Source organism: Eschrichtius robustus, chromosome 13, assembly GCF_028021215.1.
Source record: "Eschrichtius robustus isolate mEscRob2 chromosome 13, mEscRob2.pri, whole genome shotgun sequence".
Classification (NCBI taxonomy): domain Eukaryota; kingdom Metazoa; phylum Chordata; class Mammalia; order Artiodactyla; family Eschrichtiidae; genus Eschrichtius; species Eschrichtius robustus.
The window spans coordinates 17537260-17557169 of NC_090836.1; the positions used below are offsets into that span (position 1 = coordinate 17537260).

At 35.8% G+C, this 19910-nt stretch overlaps 1 protein-coding gene across 1 annotated transcript in view; it reads left to right on the top strand.

Moving 5' to 3' along the window:
* Positions 1-19910, top strand: part of PDE3A (phosphodiesterase 3A) — a 297919-nt gene that overhangs the window by 266966 nt on the left and 11043 nt on the right. Inside the window, exons 7-13 of the mRNA XM_068560951.1 lie at positions 119-204; positions 3153-3307; positions 4700-4837; positions 10679-10790; positions 17058-17171; positions 17309-17508; positions 19349-19552. Coding sequence (XP_068417052.1) covers positions 119-204; positions 3153-3307; positions 4700-4837; positions 10679-10790; positions 17058-17171; positions 17309-17508; positions 19349-19552 — 1009 coding nt within the window. The remainder of the gene's footprint in view (positions 1-118; positions 205-3152; positions 3308-4699; positions 4838-10678; positions 10791-17057; positions 17172-17308; positions 17509-19348; positions 19553-19910) is intronic.

A 19910-nucleotide genomic window follows, 5' to 3' on the forward strand; every position in this document is an offset into this window, starting at 1 on the left:
AAGTAGAATGTAGAAATATTTGATTATCATTACATATCTAAACGTATGTGTACATGGTGTGTGTCTATGATTTTCTGAAAAGAAAGGACCTACTTACAGCTGTTCCATTATTTCTCAGCTGTGGCAGACCATATTCCCAAGGGACTCCTGCTGATGGGCCCCTGGAGAGAAGTGGGGCAGCCATTCGGACACCCAGCAGAACTGGTAATTCTTTATTGGATTCTGTTCCTCAAAGTGGAAATTGCTTTACTTGATTTTTTTTCTGATCAAAAAGTTAACCTATGTTTTTGATTCTTTAGATTACAAATTTAAAAAGACAATGAAGGAAATCAAAATCGTCCATAATCCTACTACCTAGAGTTAATCATAGGTTAAATTTTGATGCAAAGCTGTCCAAAATGTTTCTATACATCTATACACAAATGAATATATTTTTGAAATGAGAGGCCATTTTATATAATGTATAGAACTCTACAGAAATGTTACTTTATCTTGGACATTGGAGGGTCATCTATTTTAGGGTACTCTGTGGAGATCTCCATTGCCCACCCTGAGAAATGACCCTGCTTAGATCACTGTAAACTTAGGGAAGAAAACATACTTTTTCCTTGAGGCAATATTACAGAGAGGTTCAGAAAAATAGGCATTGGAGCCTGGTTTATATCCTGATTCAACTTCTGACTCACCTGTAATCTCTGTGTCTCGGTTCCTTCATCTGTAGAATGGAGATAAAAACGGTACCTACCAAACAGGATTATTGTGAGAATTAAATTACTAAAGCACATAAAGCACTTATTATAGTATCTGGGTCACTGTAAGTAGTTAGTGTTTGCTGCCATAATTACTGTAATAATTATTATTTTGTTTTTATTGATGCAATCCTAGGGACTTGCTAACAAAACCAAGTTTGCTGAAAGTTTGCAAGGTAGAAAAAAATGGCTTTCATGAACTTTAGACTTTAGGATAATAGAGTGACCTAAGAATGTTTCTTAATTATCTGCTCCAGCATTTCTTGACAGATACTCAATAAATATTGATTATTTGCCCACGAGAATGGTGTGCTGTGGCAATGGACAAAGGTCCGGGGACATAGGCAAGGAAAAATCAAAAAGAAAGTTCTGTGTTCTGAGAGTTGTCTGATATTGTAGAGTTATCTGATATTGTAGCTCTCTGAAGTGAGAATATTCCCTTCTCTATGTCCCTCATCTCTCACTCCATTGAGGCTGATAGAATAAGGGGAGTATTTCCTTATCACCTTTGGTCTCCTGCAGAGCTATGGCCTTTGAGTGTGCTTCTTCATTTTTCTGCAAATTCTGGGATTGAAACTTGTCAGTTACACTTTCAGACTGTGTCTGATTCTAACCTAGAAAGCTGTTGCATGAGAAAGATGGGAGAAAGATGGGTCCTTGGAAATGTCCTACAAAATACTCCTGATTGGAATAGGCTACATAACAAAAGCCATTATTCACCAGCAACATGAGGACATATGACAAACCTAGACTATCCAAAGCAATCTTGAAGAAGGAGAACAAAGTTAGAGGATATATGTCTCCTGACTTCAAGACTTAAACCACAGTAATGGAGAAAGTGTAGTGCTGGCATAAGGATTGGCAAATAGAATCAAATGGAATAGAGTAGAAAGCCCCACATTAGGCCCACACCTATACAGTTATTGAACTTTCAACAAAGATCCAATTTTCCAATCTAGTAGGGCTGGAAAAAAATGAATCTCACTCCCTACTTCACACCATATGAAACATTATTCTGAGATAGAGCACGGACCTAACTGTAAAAGCTAAAGCAATAAAGCTTCTGAAAAAAAACACAGGCAGATATCTTTGTGATTTAGGGAAAGGCAAAGATTTTGTAGGCCATGGAAAGCAATAAACAGGAGAGAAAAAAAAGCTAGGCTTCATCAGGAGTATAGGAACTCAAGTCAGACTTCATGAGTTCAATTCTGGTGACAGAATTTACCAGCTGTATGCTCCTGGGCAATTTACTTAGCCTTTCTGTGCCTCAGTTTCCTATCTGCAGAGTGAGGATAATAGTAACACAATAAAACCTGCCTCATAGGATTGTTAAGAGGATTCAACGTGTTAGTACAAATAAAGTGCTTTCCGTAGTATCTGGCACACAGCAAGCACTCCATAAACTTCATTCAGGCACTTTATTCAGTTAAGAGAAGCTTCCTGAGGTCTTTACCCCAGAAGCATGTTCTTCAGACACTTGATATTACCTGACTGATCCTTTGGTTAGCACAGTTTAGTGCTGACTGCAGTGGAAGATACGTGGAGAGGGGCAGAGACGGAAGAAAGCACAGATCCCTAGGAATTGAGATTGGATACATAGGACCTGCCATGCTCTTTAGCACATGCTATGGCTGGTATGTTCTACAGACCACTTTGTTCTTGGGTGTCAACTCAATTTCTCCCACCCATGTGCCCATTCTAGAGGTAAGGTTCTAGTCAGCTACTAGGTGGTTTAATGTGTTGGGGCATGGATAAAGGAAAAAGAAATATAAAGTCATAGGATTTTATATGATACACATGAAGTCATTTACAAAACAGAAGCAGACTCACAGATATAGAAAACAAACTTATGGTTACCAAAGGGGGAACCATAAGTTACCAAAGCGGGGAGGGATAAATTAGGAGTTTGGGATTAGCAGATATAAACTACTATATATAAGATGGATAAACAACAAGGTTCTACTGTATAGCACAGGGAACTATATTCAATATCCTGTAATAAACCATAATGGAAAAGAATATGTCTACACGTCTAACCAAATCACTTTGCTGTACACCAGAAACGAACACAGCATTGTAAATCAACCATACTTCAATTAAAAAAAAGGTGTAACTTGAAAGTCATAGGATTTTTAAAAGGTCAGAACTACTGATCTGAGCATTCTTATTGAGGAATTATTGAATGTCCTATAAATCACAGATCATAACTCCATCTATTTTACTGCGTTTAAAAAATGTGTGCTTTTTCCCACCCTATAATCCTATATTCCTGGTGTGTAAGCTCATGAAAGCAGTATTTCCATAAACACTGTATCTACCATGTGCATTTTAGGAATATTCGCTTAAATGGGACCCCTTTTTCCTTTGCAAGTCTCATAATAGGCTGTTCTCTTTTAATTGCAGATGACACCACTCAAGTTACCTCTGATTATGAAACCAATAACAACAGTGATAGTAGTGATATTGTACAGAACGAAGATGAGACTGAGTGCCCCAGCGAGCCTCTAAGGAAGACATCAGCTTGCAGCACCTACACTCCCGAGGCCATGATATTCCTGGTAGCCCCCCCATCACTTAACTCATTCATTTACTTGAGAAATTGGTTTCTATGACAGAAATTGGCTTAGAAATAGATCCCTGAATCATTAGGTTTGAAGATCTGTGTCACTTGGGTTATACATGTACTATAGCCCTCCCTATATGTATCAACGTAATTTTTCTCTATCCAAGTCTTACTGGTATCTTAACGGTCCTATTATTTAGTGATTAAAAACAGAAGTATTCATCTCCACAACTGATTGCAGATATTTCCTAACCCAATCTAAAAAGGTAACTGTGCATGGGAAAATGAATTATTTCAATCAGTGAAATAATATTTTATAAATATCGAGCAATCAAAATGAAATATATTAGTTATCGTAGGGCTTCTGTTGGTTCTTCTCTAGTACCTCCTTGATTTAGAGAGTGAGCCAGTATTTATTTTCCTTGTTAAATTAAACCAGGTTTACATTGACACTTGCTACCCATTAAAACATCTTTTAATGATGACGTATTTTGTGTGTTTAAAAAGATCCACTTAAAGAGGATAAAAGCATACATTTGAGGCTGGCTAGTTTGGGGGAGGCAGCAATGGTAGAAATTAGTTGACTGTCATGTGATTATCAATTGCTGCTCTTATCATTTTTCTTTTACCTGATTTACCATTTACACTTTTAAATCAAAGAGATTGTCAGATAAAATAACTTACATATCTCCTTATCCTCATTATTTTTATTTTCTATTTTTTTGGTAAGTAAACTCTTAAGAATGTCTTCATTTGGGACCAGTTATAAAAATGTTTTCTCATATATACGGTGTGTGTTTTTTTGGAAACCATGGATCACGTGAATTAAATTAAAATCCCTGAAAATTGTAGTAATTGAAACTCTGCAGGATTAATGCTGATTTTGAAGCAGTAATATAAATTGGACCAATCAGAGTAGGGATGATTTACTCCCCCTCCCCACTCGTGTTTCTTTTGAGAGTTCAATATAAGCCAGGAATCCTCATCTCAGAAAAATTTACATAAAAATATAGAGCTAAGTTTGCATACAATTTCAGTGTTCTGAGGTACTTGAATCTTTATTTAAGAACTCCACAGAAGACTAAAAAGCAGTTATGTTAATTTATGAAAGAAACATCTAATTTTTCTATAGCGTGTATGAACCAGGAATAGGCAGGCACTTAATAATGTAAAATTCATGGTCTGAAACAGCATTAAGACCTTTTCTCCTTACCTTGGGGGTCGATGTTTTGTTCATTTTGATTTTTTTGTTTTTGAAGATCACCCATTCACCCTAAAGTCATTTATTTCAGGTAACCTCCATTGTTGAACTGAATTTACCACAGAAAGAGCAAATTGCTTTGTAGAAAAACTGCACGCTGTTAAAATATTTTTATCTTCATTACAGGACAAACCAATTCTTGCTCCTGAACCTCTTGTCATGGATAACTTGGACTCAATTATGGAGCAGCTAAATACTTGGAATTTTCCAATTTTTGATTTGGTGGAGAAAATAGGAAGAAAAAGTGGCCGTATTCTTAGTCAGGTAAGAAATGCATTCATACATATGACTTTAAATGTAAAAAAACATTCCTTGTTTGTTTAAATCTCTGTACATACTTAACATCAGTGGTGAATGCTAGGTGGAGACAGGAAATTTCAGTACCCAACATTCTGTAGATTCCTTGCTGGTGGGATAACAAAAAAAAATTAGAACTTCAAATGAGTAGAATATCATATTCTGCAATTAAAATATTATGTATTTTCTAAGACAAAATGGAGGGGTCAGGGATACACAAGCAAGGTAGAGAAGTGATCTAAATTCATAGAATTCAGCAAAAGAAAAGCTGACCCAAGCCCTCACAAGAAGAAAGCTGCCAATTTATAAACACTAATTTATTGTCTGTGATTATTTCCAATGACTATTTTTTTTTTAACTTTTGAATAGTATAGTGCTTACGCCTTATCAAAAATAAGATATTATGCAGTAGTATGTTTCCTCCAGTGCTGTGAGAAACACATTAGAGTTCTTTGTATTTTAATATGGAAAACACCTTTAGGTATCACAAGAAATACAGAATACGAACTATTACTGCATAACGAGCCTTTTTTTTCCTTAAGTATTTTTTCCTTAAGCTCAACTACTTTCAAGGTTTCCCAAATAAAGAAACGTTTTGTTTCTCTGAAGGAGAAAGAAAACATACAAAAATTAAGAATTTGAACATGTTTGTTCTCAATAAATAAAACGAAACAAAATGGATTTGCTCTATTATCGAGCCCCTATCAAAACTCTTAATTAATGGGGATGATGGAATAATATTTATCAGCTTATCTTAAAATATTTTAGGTGAGTTCTTACAGATTGAAGAAATATCACAGCAAAGATACTAAAGACTACCAGATTGGTTAATATCAGATTTAGGTGAGAATTCAGGACCCACATTTACTGGAGCCACTAACCCTTCCCTGCAAAACACTAGAAAAGAAATCACTTGTTGGACTGATTTCTACCCCATGCAATGAAGACAGGCTTTCTTCAGACCTCGGAGCAAGTATGAGTGTAGAACTTTGGGGTGAGGGTTCCTGATCCGTGAAGGTTTGAAGGAAGAAGTTAGAGGGGCCTTTTCCTTTGCTCTTCAGTTCCTCAGACATGAAGTGCTAGGCTAGTCTCCAAGAAGAAAAATGTGTCCCTGCCTTAAAGGAACTCCCATTCCAATAGGGAAATTAGATACGTGTCAAAATAATGACTTGCTACCTACAGAAGAAGTATGCTCAAATGACGGATGGCTTGTGAAGCTCAAAATAATTACAGAGTTTCCATAACATGCAGTTGTTGCCTCTACTGGCCTCTGTTCTCACCATGAACACGTTGAGAACCAGAGTGGCAGCCTTTGCACTTTGACTAAGAGATACTACCCCTTTCTTTTTTTTGTTAAAAAAATTTTTTTTATTAATGTAACGTAGGTTTATGATACTATACAAGTTTCACGTGCACATTGTATTTCTTCTTCGGTAGATCCTACCATGTGCTCACCACCAAAAATGTAGCTTCCATCTGTCACCGTAGTTGACCCCCTTTACCTTTTTGCCCTCTCCCATCACTACTCTGTTCTCTATGTCTACATGTTTGTTTTTTTGTGGTTTGTTCATTAATTTTGTTTGTCTGTGATATTCCACATATAAGTAAAATCATTTTATGGTATTTGTCTTTCTCTTTCTGACTTATTTCACTTGGCAAAATATCCTCAAGGTCCATGCATGTTTTTGAAAATTAATAGTCCCATTCTTCTTCTCTTTCTTTCTCCTCAATGCTGACCAGCATCTTCAGCATCTTTTATGCTCGCTGATCTTGAGGGCATGTTTAAGGGTAGCTGTTTTATCCGGTCCACCTCTGCCTCACGCCTTGGGGCTTTTCCAGGGAGGTTTTGGATCCTACTCTCTGAAATTCATTGCATACCAGAACTCTGAGGGAGTGATTTTACCTGGAAATATGCCTGTGATGGTGCCACAAGAAGATGTGGCAGTGGGCCTGGAAGTCTTCTTTCTCTTCTACTGGAGAGTGTGTTCCCTGGGATGGAGAGAAAAATCTCACATTGTTTTGTATTTGATATATGTGTCACAGACTTCCCACAACTCGACAACTTAATCTTCAGAGTAACTTGGATGCAGGTATTTCTTTAAATCTCTAGTTGATAGAAGAAGAAACTAAGACTTAAAATATACTGTTCATCTAAAGTCAGATTGGACACAGGATTTGATATATCTGTATATCGGAAGTCCAGGCTTTTCACCTTCATTTCAAATCCTTTTCAGCCCCTCATAAAATTCATTTATGTATTATATTTTCAAACTCTCAGAATGGAGAGTCTGAGAAAGTAGAAAGTGGTTATTATAGCAGTTGGTTTTACAGCACAAGTGACTGTACCCAATAACATTGCAGGTACCTAACTAACCCCCTTGGAGTTCTGTGAATGGGGGTGGTGGGGCAGGAGGGTGCAACTTAACCAGTTTTGCCACAAAATGTTTTCTAAAAGTTGTGAATACAAGTAGACAATAGAAAGATTAGATATAATTAACAATTAGATTTTTGTATCTTTTTTTCCAGTTATCTTTCAAAACTAAATACATAACTGTATGGTCCTTACTGTGTCACTGTTTATTTTTCCAAAATACAAAACACTGAACTTTGAGAAAAGACAACTTTATTTGCCTTGCTGTGGGTTTTTTTTTCTTTGATTTGAGTTTATAAGCACAAAAAACATGAAATTTTCACTGTGTAAAGGCATATTTTTTTGCACTTTAGTGAGACTTTAGGACAGCTGAAATGAATTAACTTGAACATTCCAAGAAATCACCTTTTGGCTGAGACTACACAGAAAAAGTCTTACTTCAAAAGACTTTTAAAGAGACATATGTGCAATGGAAATGATTTCTCAGCCTTAACATACTGCCTACCTTTTTGATGATTATCATGTTTATTTTAACAAATTTAAAAGGACATCATTCAGATTTTGGAAGGGTATTTACCTTTTTTGGTTACCAGTATTTACCCAGTTAACAGTGACTTTTCTTTATTCACGAGTTTGGATCATTGGCCGTTGATTTTTAACAGCTTCTTGGTGAAAATTCTCCTATTTTAAAATCATACTCTAAAATATCTTGTCTTAATTTTTCAATTCATCTTTCAAATGTTTTAAGAGAATAATAGGAAACTTTAGTCATTTGCAATCCTAACAGTATTGCTTTTCAAATAATGGTGGTAGGATTTGGAGCAGTTAAGAGCACACCGCTTGATTTCTGGTCGGATAATGTGTCAACTGTGTGATCTTCTACAAGTCATTCAACTTCTTTGTGCCTTAGTGTCTTCTGCTTTCAAATGTTAGTAATTAACTGTATCTATCTCATAAGATGCTATTTGGATTAATTAATATAAATAATTAATATATGTAAACTACTTAGAGCAGCCATCACACATATTAAATGCCATATATATATATACACACACACATATATATGTCAACAGTTGCAGCTGCTGTTATTGTTATAAATAATTTTTATTGAAGTAACATGCATAGTTAAATCCACTGGGTATTTATAAACGAGAACTCAAATATAGTTTAAAGCAATAGTATGGAGAAAATAACTAAAAGAAGAACTAGCTTGAAATATGACAGAAACCACAAACTTAACTTTCTGTTACATTTTTAAAGAGAGGAGGTGGAGATTTTATGTAACACAGAAGAAGGGGAAAAATTAAATATACTTGCCATTCAGAGTGAAAAAAGCGCGTATAATATACGCACTCTCTTCCCAATGCGCAGCCACAGTGCTCCTTTTAAAACGTAAGTTAAATGAAGACACTTCCCTGCTCCAATCTCTTCAAAGGCTCCATACTTCAGTGTAAAAGTCCTCATAATGATCAATCTGGCTGTCAAACAGCAAGATTGCAACCCACACAGTACCGCTCTACAGTTACTAACTTAAATGTTACTCCTGTCCTCGTTCACTCTGTTTTAGCCATGTTGGCGTTCTTGCTGTTTCTTGAGTATAGCAAACATACCTCGGGGCTTTTGCTCTGTCTTTTTCCTCTGCTTAGAAAACTCTTTCTTGGGACTTCCCTGCTGGCGCAGTGATTAAGAATCCGCCTGCCAATGCAGGGGACACGGGTTCAATCCCTGGTGCAGGAAGATCCCACATGCTGTGGAGCAACTAAGCCCGTGTGCCACAACTACTGAGCCAGTGTCCTAGAGCCCGTGAGCCACAACTACTGAACCTGTGTGCCACAACTACTGAGCCCGTGTGCCTAGTGTTCCACAAGAAGAGAAGCCACCGCAATGAGAAGCCCGCACACCACAACGAAGAGTAGCCCCCTCTCGCCACAACTAGAGAAAGCCCGCATGCAACAACGAAGACCCAATGCAGCCATAAAGCAATAAATCAATAAATAAATTTATAAAAAAAAAAAAAAAACTCTTTCCTCAGATATCCCTGTACCTCACTCTGCATCTCCTTCAATTATTTGCTCAAAGTCACCTGAATGTGCCTCTTCTAACCACCATATTTAAAACAGCAATTGCCATGTCCTCCCTTGCACTCCGAACCTCCATCCCTGCTTCCCTTTTTCTCTTTTCATATAACATCACTTTCAGTCATAGTATATACCTTACTAATTATGTCTATGGTTTACTGCCCTACCCTGCTAGACCATAAGCTCTTTTAAGGAAAACTTCTTTGTTTTGTTCATCTATATATATGCCTTGTAGATGGAAAATTGTCTTAAACAGAGTAGGCACTTAATAGACATATGCTGAATGAATAAATCACTTTTTTAGTTATATATACCTGTGTATATATGTACACAAATACATACATAATATATGTAACTGATGAACATTAAATATCTAATTTAAAAATATTAGTGAATTTGAACAGATTTAAAGTCAATAACAAAAATTAGAAAAGTAACCGTGAAGTATTATATCAAAGATTAAGAAGAAATATTTCAAGAGGTTTTTAAGAAGGAATGCAAATAACAAAAAGGATGAATAATTCTTTCTTAGAGTCTCCTGAATTATAACGAGTACTGTGCCTTTGTGACATAAAGTGAGGCCACTTTAAATGGTGCTGTACTCCATTCTGCCATGTGAATAACCGTTTCTCTCCCCATTACCTTCTTCTGTGCCTTTTTCATGTTTTTCCTTTTCCCTCATTTGCATATCAAATATGCCAATTACATCCAGAGCTATTTACTTGATTTGAGTCTCCAGAGCTATGAAAGTAATTGGAAGGAGAATAGGTATTCAAAGGAGAAAGAAGACAATTGAGGAAAAATAGTTTAAACATTTTTATTCATCCTGGATTAGAACAAATCTTTCTTCTCTATGTATTTCAACCAAGGCAACCTTTTCTCTCTCATAATTCTGTCCTCTTATTCTTCACTAAGGCACAACTCTGAATCCTTTATCCTCTAGAAAGCTTTTTCTTTTTTAATTTATAAGATTAGTCTGAATTAAAGCTTTCTCTCATTCTTTATTTAGCACTTATATATTATACAATTAGCAGTTTACTAAGTATTATTCTCTTATTACTGATATCACATGCAATTTAGTACCTTGATATGTTTCTATAGTGTATACTGGATTTTTTGGTTGGCTGTTTCTTGGGTTTTATGTCTCTACCTTTAAAAATAGATTATCTACCCCTTATCAGGGACTACAAGGGCTAGGACATGGAGGTCTTCAATATCTATTTATTGTTGCCAGTAAGTGTCTGTACGGGCAGTACATTAATATGGTTGATGGAATGTATACTTTTTTCCCCATTTTTCTCTTTATGTCTAATGCACGTTGAGGGATGTTTTGTAAGGCTTTGTCTTTTTCTTTCACAGGTATCATACAGACTTTTTGAAGACATGGGCCTCTTTGAAGCTTTTAAAATTCCAGTTAGGGAATTTATGAATTATTTTCATGCTTTGGAGATTGGCTACAGGGAAATTCCTTGTAAGTATAAGAATTCATACTTTTAAAATCCATTGAATTTGTTATGGGTAATGGGGTATTGAATTATTAGCTACTAGCACAGAATTACGAATTGAAAATACCCTGGATGGCCACATGGTATAGTGATTAGGAGATAATAGTTTATGTTAGAATTCTGGTCCCTTTACATATCAGCTGTTGGAGACCCTGGGTCTTACTTAATCTCAGTGTGCCTCATTTCTTAATCTGTAAAATGGGGATCATAATGGCTGCTTCATAGGATTGTTATGAGGATAAAATGATGTAATAATTCTAAAGGGGTTATAATAGTACCTTGCCCATAGTAACTCCAATTTAATTGTGTGCTAAATAAATAATTAACTGTTAAATTTATTGCTCATTTTATAATATACCTCCCTCACTGGGTGAATTCTCAACCTTTATTCTGGCATCCACAGAGTTAAATCACTAACTACTAAAGTTTTTCAGTATAAGATAAACCTGGCTGGGAGTAGAGGGGCAGGAGGATGATGGTCTAACTAATAAAATAGGAGAGACATCTGGAAGTGGTTGTAGAGAAATTACTAGGAACATTTTAAAAATCAAGATAAATGTGAAGACCGAAGGAAAGGACACAACCAAGGGTTCAAACTTCTGAACTTTGAATACTGTGAGAATAAGTTTGTCATTTGTTATCATGAGGAATTGGAACACAGAAGAGATATTAAATTTTCAATATGTAGCATTTCAGATTATCATCAGAACATGTAAGTAGCATTGTCCTACATGCTACAAAATAAATGAACTGGAGAAAATGTCTGTAAATCCAATAAAAAATGTGCCAAAATCATGTAGCTCTTTTAGGAAATAAATGCACAGAAAGAAAACTAGTCAAAATAGTATCAATAGATTGGCTGGAGTGTGTGTTACTTAAATTGTGTTTTAACCTTTAAGTTTAAAATTTGCTTTTATATACCTTGGACTTTAGAATCCCATGTCTGTTTGTAGTTGCAAGGAGCTGAAGTTAAATAAAAATTATACGGAGACTAGAACGCAAGTGTTTTCAGAAAGGGGTAGGGTAGTGCATTAACCAAGTGATCCATTATTAAGATGTTGGTTTTCAAAATGCCATCCACATGGTACGTTAAGATGAAAATGCACAGTTGATGTTGTGTGATAGGAATGAGTTATGAATGAGGAGTTAGAAATGAGGAACGAGTTATTGAATCTACAAATTGTGTGATAGAAAAGGAGAATGAAGAATTAAATCTACAAGTGAGATTTGTTGGAGAATATGGAACCAAATGCAGACAAAATAGGACAGCGGGAGTAGAGAGAGGAACTTAAGAGCGCTGGGTGCCGTGGGAAAGTCTGGCCGATGGGGCCATGGAAGTGGGGAAAGAAATATGAAAAAGGGGTAGTTTGAAAGGATTTCAAGATAAGCCTTGCTTTCTTAATACCACATTCCCAGGGCCCACCCTGGTTGGATGCCAGGGATTGACCTAAGTGTTAGTGATTTCTCAAAGGTTAAGGAATTGCATAAATAAGCTTTTACAAGAAACGAAGCCACTGCAAACACTAAAGAACAGCTAGTATCAGAATAAATTTACAAATTAATATTATATTTCCAAATATATTTTAGTGATATAATCAGCTATCGCCAAGTTCCATTGAGTTCAAATTGATATAACTACTAACTTTTCTCTAGATAGTATACCATTAACTCAGAGAGAAAGTTGACCAGTATTTATTTAAGTGTAAAAAGAAGTTTTCAGGTTCCAAGTTTTATTATTCATTTTTATATTGTCTTATTACATATTATATGTTACAAGTAAACAGATATTTTTCCTGAAATATCAGGTTCTTCATTCCAGGTGAAAAGAATTGTTATAATAACTTTACTTGTTCTGTTAGAAGTCCCAGACACCTCCCATAAAGAGAATTTATTTATATCTTCTCAGAGAAAAGTTTTAACTTAATTGATGATCACTTTCAAATAATAATACCTTGCATGTTGTAGGGTTGTAAATTTAGACTAGTATGGACATTTATTAAGAGCTTTGTTTATCATTATTTGAAATTAGCATGTGCAAAAATGTGTTGTGTGTCTACTAATTTAACATCTACTCCTAGAGAACTATATTTCTAATATCTCTGTATAAACCCACACAACTAAATCAAAAAAGCCAAAGGGTAAGCAAAATGGGGTTAGATTAGCTTTACTGTGATAGTGAGCTAAAATATTAGAAACTAAATTTTTATTACAGTTCCAAGTACACCTTTAACAGTTTCCAAGAGAAGAGGGAAGGTATGGAAGCTTTTAGGTTTGTACCCAGAACCCTTACTAAAATTTGAAAAATCTATTAATAGATTTAAAAATGAGATAGATTAGATAGATAGATAAATAGATAATTTCATGGAGCAGCAGTGGGTAAAATTATAAATATAGACAACTCACTGATAGAAATGTGATACCAAAAATATATTTGTTCAAAAAAGATTAGGATAAATTATAGTTTATGTTCAATTGCACAGAGAGAAAATAATGTTTGATATTGTTCGTAATCCCTTTCAGTTGGGCATTTTTGGCTAGTAAAGGTGATAACTTGTTAGGTCATATTCATTCATGGATTCAAAGTTACTCTTAAGAGAGCATTTTCTATTTACAAAGACTTTCATCTCTAAAATATGTTCTTCCTAGCACCTCTCATTCTCATTAGTCAAGCTTGAGAAGTGGAGATAATGCTTCAGAAATACCTACAATCATGTACTATTTTTTTTTTTAATTTTTTAAAAATTTTTACATTTTATTTTATTTATTTTTTTATACAGCAGGTTCTTATTAGTTATCCATTTTATACATATTAGTGTATATATGTCAATCCCAATCTCCCAATTCATCCCACCACCATGTACTATTTAATGGCAGCCAGGAGAATAGTCTTACTCAACTTAGTTTAGTTCAGTTCGATTAAGCTATATGTGATGTGCCCACCAGTTTTAAAGCTAGATACTGAGTTGACATGGAACCAGCTAGAAGGGCAGAACTATCACAGTGTTAGCTATGTTCCAAAGAAAAAAAATATTTCAAGTCTCATTTCTGTTCTTTAGTATTAATACTTTCCCTCACCCTTTGGTGAATAGGAGCATAAAGAATTTTCAATGGAAAATCTATAAATTTAGGTCTAAAAAATCTATAAGTTTTACATACAACCCCAGCCTTCCATACCAGCTCGCTTCAACCCGCTGCTTGAGGCATAAGGAAAAACTGAGAAAACAAGTGTATCAAGACAGCAGAGGGGGATGGGCAGGCTCTGGGAAAGCATAGGGCGGGTGATGTGTTAGTGCATGCACGTGTGTTTATGTGTTGTCAAAAAGGCAGGGGAGGTTGCCTGGTGGGTGAGAGAATTATTAAGGGATTTGTCCAAAATGCAGAGATGAAGGAAGAGGATGAGAATAATAATGATAAAACAAGAAGAGCTCTGATATCATTCCTTAGCCCTGTCAGTTGCCTTCCAGGGCCAGAAAAAGAAGAGCATTCTGAGCATATTCGAATGTCCTACAGAAATTTGTCAATCCCCTGTGTTGACCTAGCTAGCATCTTTCCTGGGTGTCTTTGCGCCCGAGCTGGTCCCCAGGGAATTAACGGCAAGAGCAACAGTGATACCAGCACTTGACACAGTATTTGCCCATAGTACGTGCGAAGTAAATATTTGTTTAACAAACATGTTAATGACTACTTAAAGGCAGATGGTTTTTCCATCCTGCTTAAGTGATAGGGACAACATAATTCTTTTAGAGCTATACCTGCCAAACTATATCTCTATCTATCTACCTATAAATATACGTATGTATTTAAATGGAGTTAGGCTTCGTTAGCTATTGTTTTATTTAGTACTTTTGAACCTATACTCAAAAGTAAAAGGAGGAATTTTTCTTTCCTGTATACTGTCTTTACCTAGTTTTTTAATCAAGATTATACTCATCTCTACAAAACAAAAAATGTATAAAGAAAAAAAGTTTTTAAAGATGATACTAGACTTATAAAATGCGTTTGGCCGCTTTCTTCTTTGTACATTTTCAGCACTAAATCATTTCGATTGTTCATTGAAAGTTTATAAAACTTACCTATCAAACCTTCTGGACCTGGACCTTGGGGTGAGGAACAGGGCAGGAAGCAGGATAACTCAAGAGCAACAAGTTCACCTGTACGTGGTATTGTCTATTTCTCACCCCAAAGAGGCTCGGCCAGCACCCTGATGCTGACACCCACCCACCCTTATAATACTGGGCACAAGCGCAGGTTTCCCTGACTTGCAATGGTAATGGTAATTACATCCACACAGTAATCTTCCCAGCTTGCCACAAGGGAAAAGAACTTAACCCAGAAGCTCCCTCCCAACATAGCCCCAGACACTCTTTGACCAGGCTGCATATTCTTCCTCTACTACCAGGTCATCACTGCCTTCTCCCTCCCCCAGGGCTTAGCATAGTTTTTATTTTAGCTCTTCAATTCTATTCTTACAAACCCAGAATTGATTTTGAAAGAAAACAGGTCATCTGTGCTAATCTGTCATTTTGTTTTAAGAGCAGTCAGGTATTTTATGTGAATGATATTTACATCAATCGCAAGCTTACTATATACCAGCCACTTTAAAATAGGTTCCCTTCTGTAATTCTCACAATTGGACTATGAAATAGGCACTACCATTGTCTCCCTATTTTTAAGATAAGGAAATGAGACTTAAAGTTTTAAGTCACTCACTCAGTAACACAGGTAATAAATGTCAGAGCAAAGATCTGTCGTAGATCGAGTAACTTCTACCGTGATCAACTTCGTACATGGCACAGGTATAGACATAAAATGTAATCGTCTTAAATCACTTGAGATAGTCCATATACAGAAATAGAGACTCCAATTTGAATAAAATTGCTCTTTGGAAACTAGGTAATATCCGTATTCACCTCTGGCAATGACTGTGAACAGGTTTTGCTGTTGACCCCTTGGGAGCCTAGGAGGTCTGCTTCTCAAAGCTCTTCTGAAGACATCCTCTAAAGACCTCACAGCCCCTCAATGAGTTCCTGGAGTGTTCACCCAAGATTTAGCTTAAAGACTGACTCCTTATAGTTGCCACAACTGTAGGAACATAGGCATCATATTCCTACGTTCTCCTGTGTGCCACCAACACCACAGATGTCATAGTTTCTTCATTCTTCCCCGACCAGGGAACAGGTGTTTCTCTCAAACTCCCACCATCGTTCTGCTTGTTCTCTTCTGTTTTTGCTTCTCATCTGTTGAGTATTATTCAGAGATGTAATCTATTACATTAGAGAAGGAAATTGTATCATGGTTGGTCATTAGGAATAAAATGTGTAAAGATAGCATATTTAGGATAAAGCATACCAGTCAATGAAGTATTTTGAAAGGCCAGAGAAACAAGAGAAAAACATGGGAAAATTGCACAGAGAAAGAAGGTGAGCCAAGAGCACAGTGGGCCTTTGGACATGGTTCCCTAGAAGCTGGACTGCACATGTAGAAACAGGAACCCCTTCCCATGGTAATGACATTATAACTAGGAGATTTGGTTCCCCCTTAGCTTTTACTCTTCAGAATGGCTCAACTCCCTACGCTATTATACAAAGAGGTTTTAATTTTTTCTCTTTAGGTATTTCCTAGAACTTTATTCCCAAGTTAGAATTTCTAGATCAGAGAACATTATCGGTTTTGATTTTGCTTTTGCTTTGTGGATTTAGTATACATATAAAAGATGTGTTATTCATTTTATTACAGAGTTTTACATTTGATACAGAAGAAAAATACTATGTTCAGTTCACAAATTATATTTGGATGCTATTTATCAGAGATGAAATACTGGGTGGTATAGACCATTGGTCTGATCTAGGTTAAGCATATCATGGGTCTTTTATTCCAGTCCTCTGTGTAGTTTTACACAGGAACATGGGAATAAGAACAAGGGTAAACATCACAGTGGATTCAGAGAGTGAGTTTCCTACATACGTTAGGTTTCTGGTGGACTCTAGACAGATTTTTTTCATTTCAGACATCTGCACGTGTAATGAATGTTATTTCTGGATGTTTTTCTTGTTACTCTGGATGGTACCGAGGAATGGAAGAGTAATCACAGAGTATTTGTCCTAGAATATTTGGCTGTCTTTCACTGGGGTATTAAAATGAGAGGACTAAACTCTTTATCCAGTAGGTGGCACTCTTGGTCCTCGGACCCCAGCGTTCACAGATGAATGACTGTTCCTTTGCATTGGTTACAGACCATAACAGAATCCATGCCACCGATGTCTTACACGCTGTTTGGTATCTTACGACACAACCTATTCCCGGCCTCTCAACTGTGATTAATGATCACGGATCAGCAAGCGATTCAGGTACGTATGAAGTCCCTCTGTGCTCCCTTGTAAATTATGGGAACAGAAGAGTGGTTTTTTTAAAAAGGAAATCAAGACAAATGATATCAGTTTAATACTTTCTTAAAAGCTCTATTATCTTCATTGTCTCTTCTCAGATTCTGACAGTGGGTTTACACATGGACATATGGGATATGTATTCTCAAAAATGTGTAGTGTGCCAGATGATAAATACGGATGTTTGTCTGGAAATATCCCTGCCTTGGAGTTGATGGCCTTGTATGTGGCTGCAGCCATGCATGATTTTGATCACCCGGGAAGGACTAATGCTTTCCTGGTTGCAACTAGTGCCCCTCAGGTAAATCTTTCAATTTTGATCAGGGGAAATAATTCAATTTTGAGATTTCTCTGAAGAAAATTAATTTTATAAATTTGACTTTCACTTTAGCTCATATTCACTTGGTGCCTGTTTATATTTAGCCCTGAGATAAAATTCTTAGAGACCATGCTCATTTTGAAAAGATGTAATGGTTTGTTCTAAGTCATCAATGGTGCATACGCAAATTTATCACCCATGGGGATCCCTTCTCAATTTTCTTAGGAAGAAAAACTGCTTGAATTCATGTTAATGAACTTCCCCAACAAAGAAAATCTGACCTATACAAAAGTTTCTTTCTGAAAAGATTAGAGAACCAAATCTTTCTTGGTTCTCTAATTTAAGAATTAAAGGTTTCTTTGGATATAAATTTAAGACTATTAAGAATGTAACGCTCCTTTGGATATAAATCCCATTCCTTTGAGATATATTCATTATAACAATTACTATTCTTATGGCATTTTTATTGGTTAGGAAGAATTAAAAATCAATTTATTTCATTCACTTAACGGAAATTTTTTACCTGAACATAGTACTCCAAAAACAGTAACTTTAAAGAAGTTCATCTTGGCATGTACTTAAATTTAAGTCCAATATTAATCACTAAGTATTTAGGCATCTCCATCTATATAATTAAACTTAATAAGCTTCTCCTTGATTTAATCAGCTGGACCCATGTTACTAAAGATCCCAAGATCTTGTTTTTCTTTCTAGAGGATCTAGAGGCCAATCTGGTCCAGTACTCTTTTTTTTTTTTTTTTTTTTGTCACGTTTGCTTTTTGTCTTTTTCCCCATGCTCATCCATTTCCACACCCTCTCTTATAGACTAGTCTAGAATTTTCTTCCAATCTGTATACAATACAAATATCCTGATTTTTTTTCTCACTGCTTACTTTAATTTCTTTCACTGTGCCGTTCATACACCAGAGTATATTTTCCCTAAAGATAAGCAAATCCTTTTGCCAACACCATATGCCATTCAATTTTCCTACACATGCATGCATTTTCACTTGCCTCACTTGGTATCTCACGACACAACCTATTCCCAGCCTCTCAACTGTGATTAATGATTATGGATCAGCAAGCAATGATAAATTAATATTTATTAATATTCATAAAATATCAATTTTCATGTCCTTGGTCTTTCTTTTTTGTCCTTATACCCTTTTTCCCCTCCATCGTCAATCTACCACACTAGTGTCCAAGCATTTTTTAGGCAACTTCCTTTTCCTTTGCAGCTTCCCTCAGCATTATTAGAGAATTTCAAACAAACAAGTAGATATTTACTATATACTTTCAATTAGTAGACAGGGGGTGATATTTCCTATGGCTGATTGTGGGGTAAGACTCTTTTGAATTATGGGCTTCTCAGGGATTCCATTCCTCTGTATTAGTTATGCGTATTTAACTAAAAGGAAGTCACTCTTATTCTAGATGTGGGAAGTAACTGAGTTACTTCTTAGGAATATTAGTATATTTGCATATTTTAATGGTTAAGTTCCTGTGCCCTGCAAAATAATAATAATAATCTGATAAAAGCTAACTCTAAGCCCTTCAATTGCAAGAATTTGAAATAAAGTTTCAAGGAAATGAAATAACGTTTCAAGGAAATGAACTTTATCTTACAAAAAAGGAAATTTAACCAAGAAAAGTAAACAGTCAATGTACAGCAATAAGTGATTCTTAATAACTAGCTGTCACAAGATTACATTCCTGTGTTCCAAGGTAAAAGCGGATTCCAAAAGCTTTGCATATTCTCACTTATTTTTGTTTTTGTTTTTTAATTTAAAAAGTTGAACTCTTCACTCTCGTCTTTGCCTAGGCGGTGCTCTATAATGATCGTTCAGTTTTGGAGAATCATCACGCAGCTGCTGCGTGGAATCTTTTCATGTCCCGGCCGGAATATAACTTCTTAGTTAACCTTGACCATGTGGAATTTAAGCATTTCCGTTTCCTTGTCATTGAAGCAATTTTGGCCACTGACCTGAAGAAACACTTTGACTTCGTAGCCAAATTTAATGCCAAGGTAACTAGATTTGTACCAGTCTTCGTTTTCTGACCACATTGAAAGAAGTCATGGAATCAAAGTGTTGAACAAAACTCATTGCTGTCACCTCATATATGTCAAATGTGAAAATGAGAGGCAATGAAATGTTTAACCAGAAGCGGATATTTAGGCATTGGTCCCAACCTGGAAACCTGACACGTTGAGGTGCTGTCTGTATAGATTATACTTTGCACTGCAGAGAAATAATAGAATTCTAACTATCAATCGATCATTGTGTTTTTGTTTGATTTAATTTGCTATCATCTCTGTGGAATGCTAACAGAAATTACCTGGCAGTAGTAAAGGTCAAAAACCTGAAGCAGAATTTCATACATCA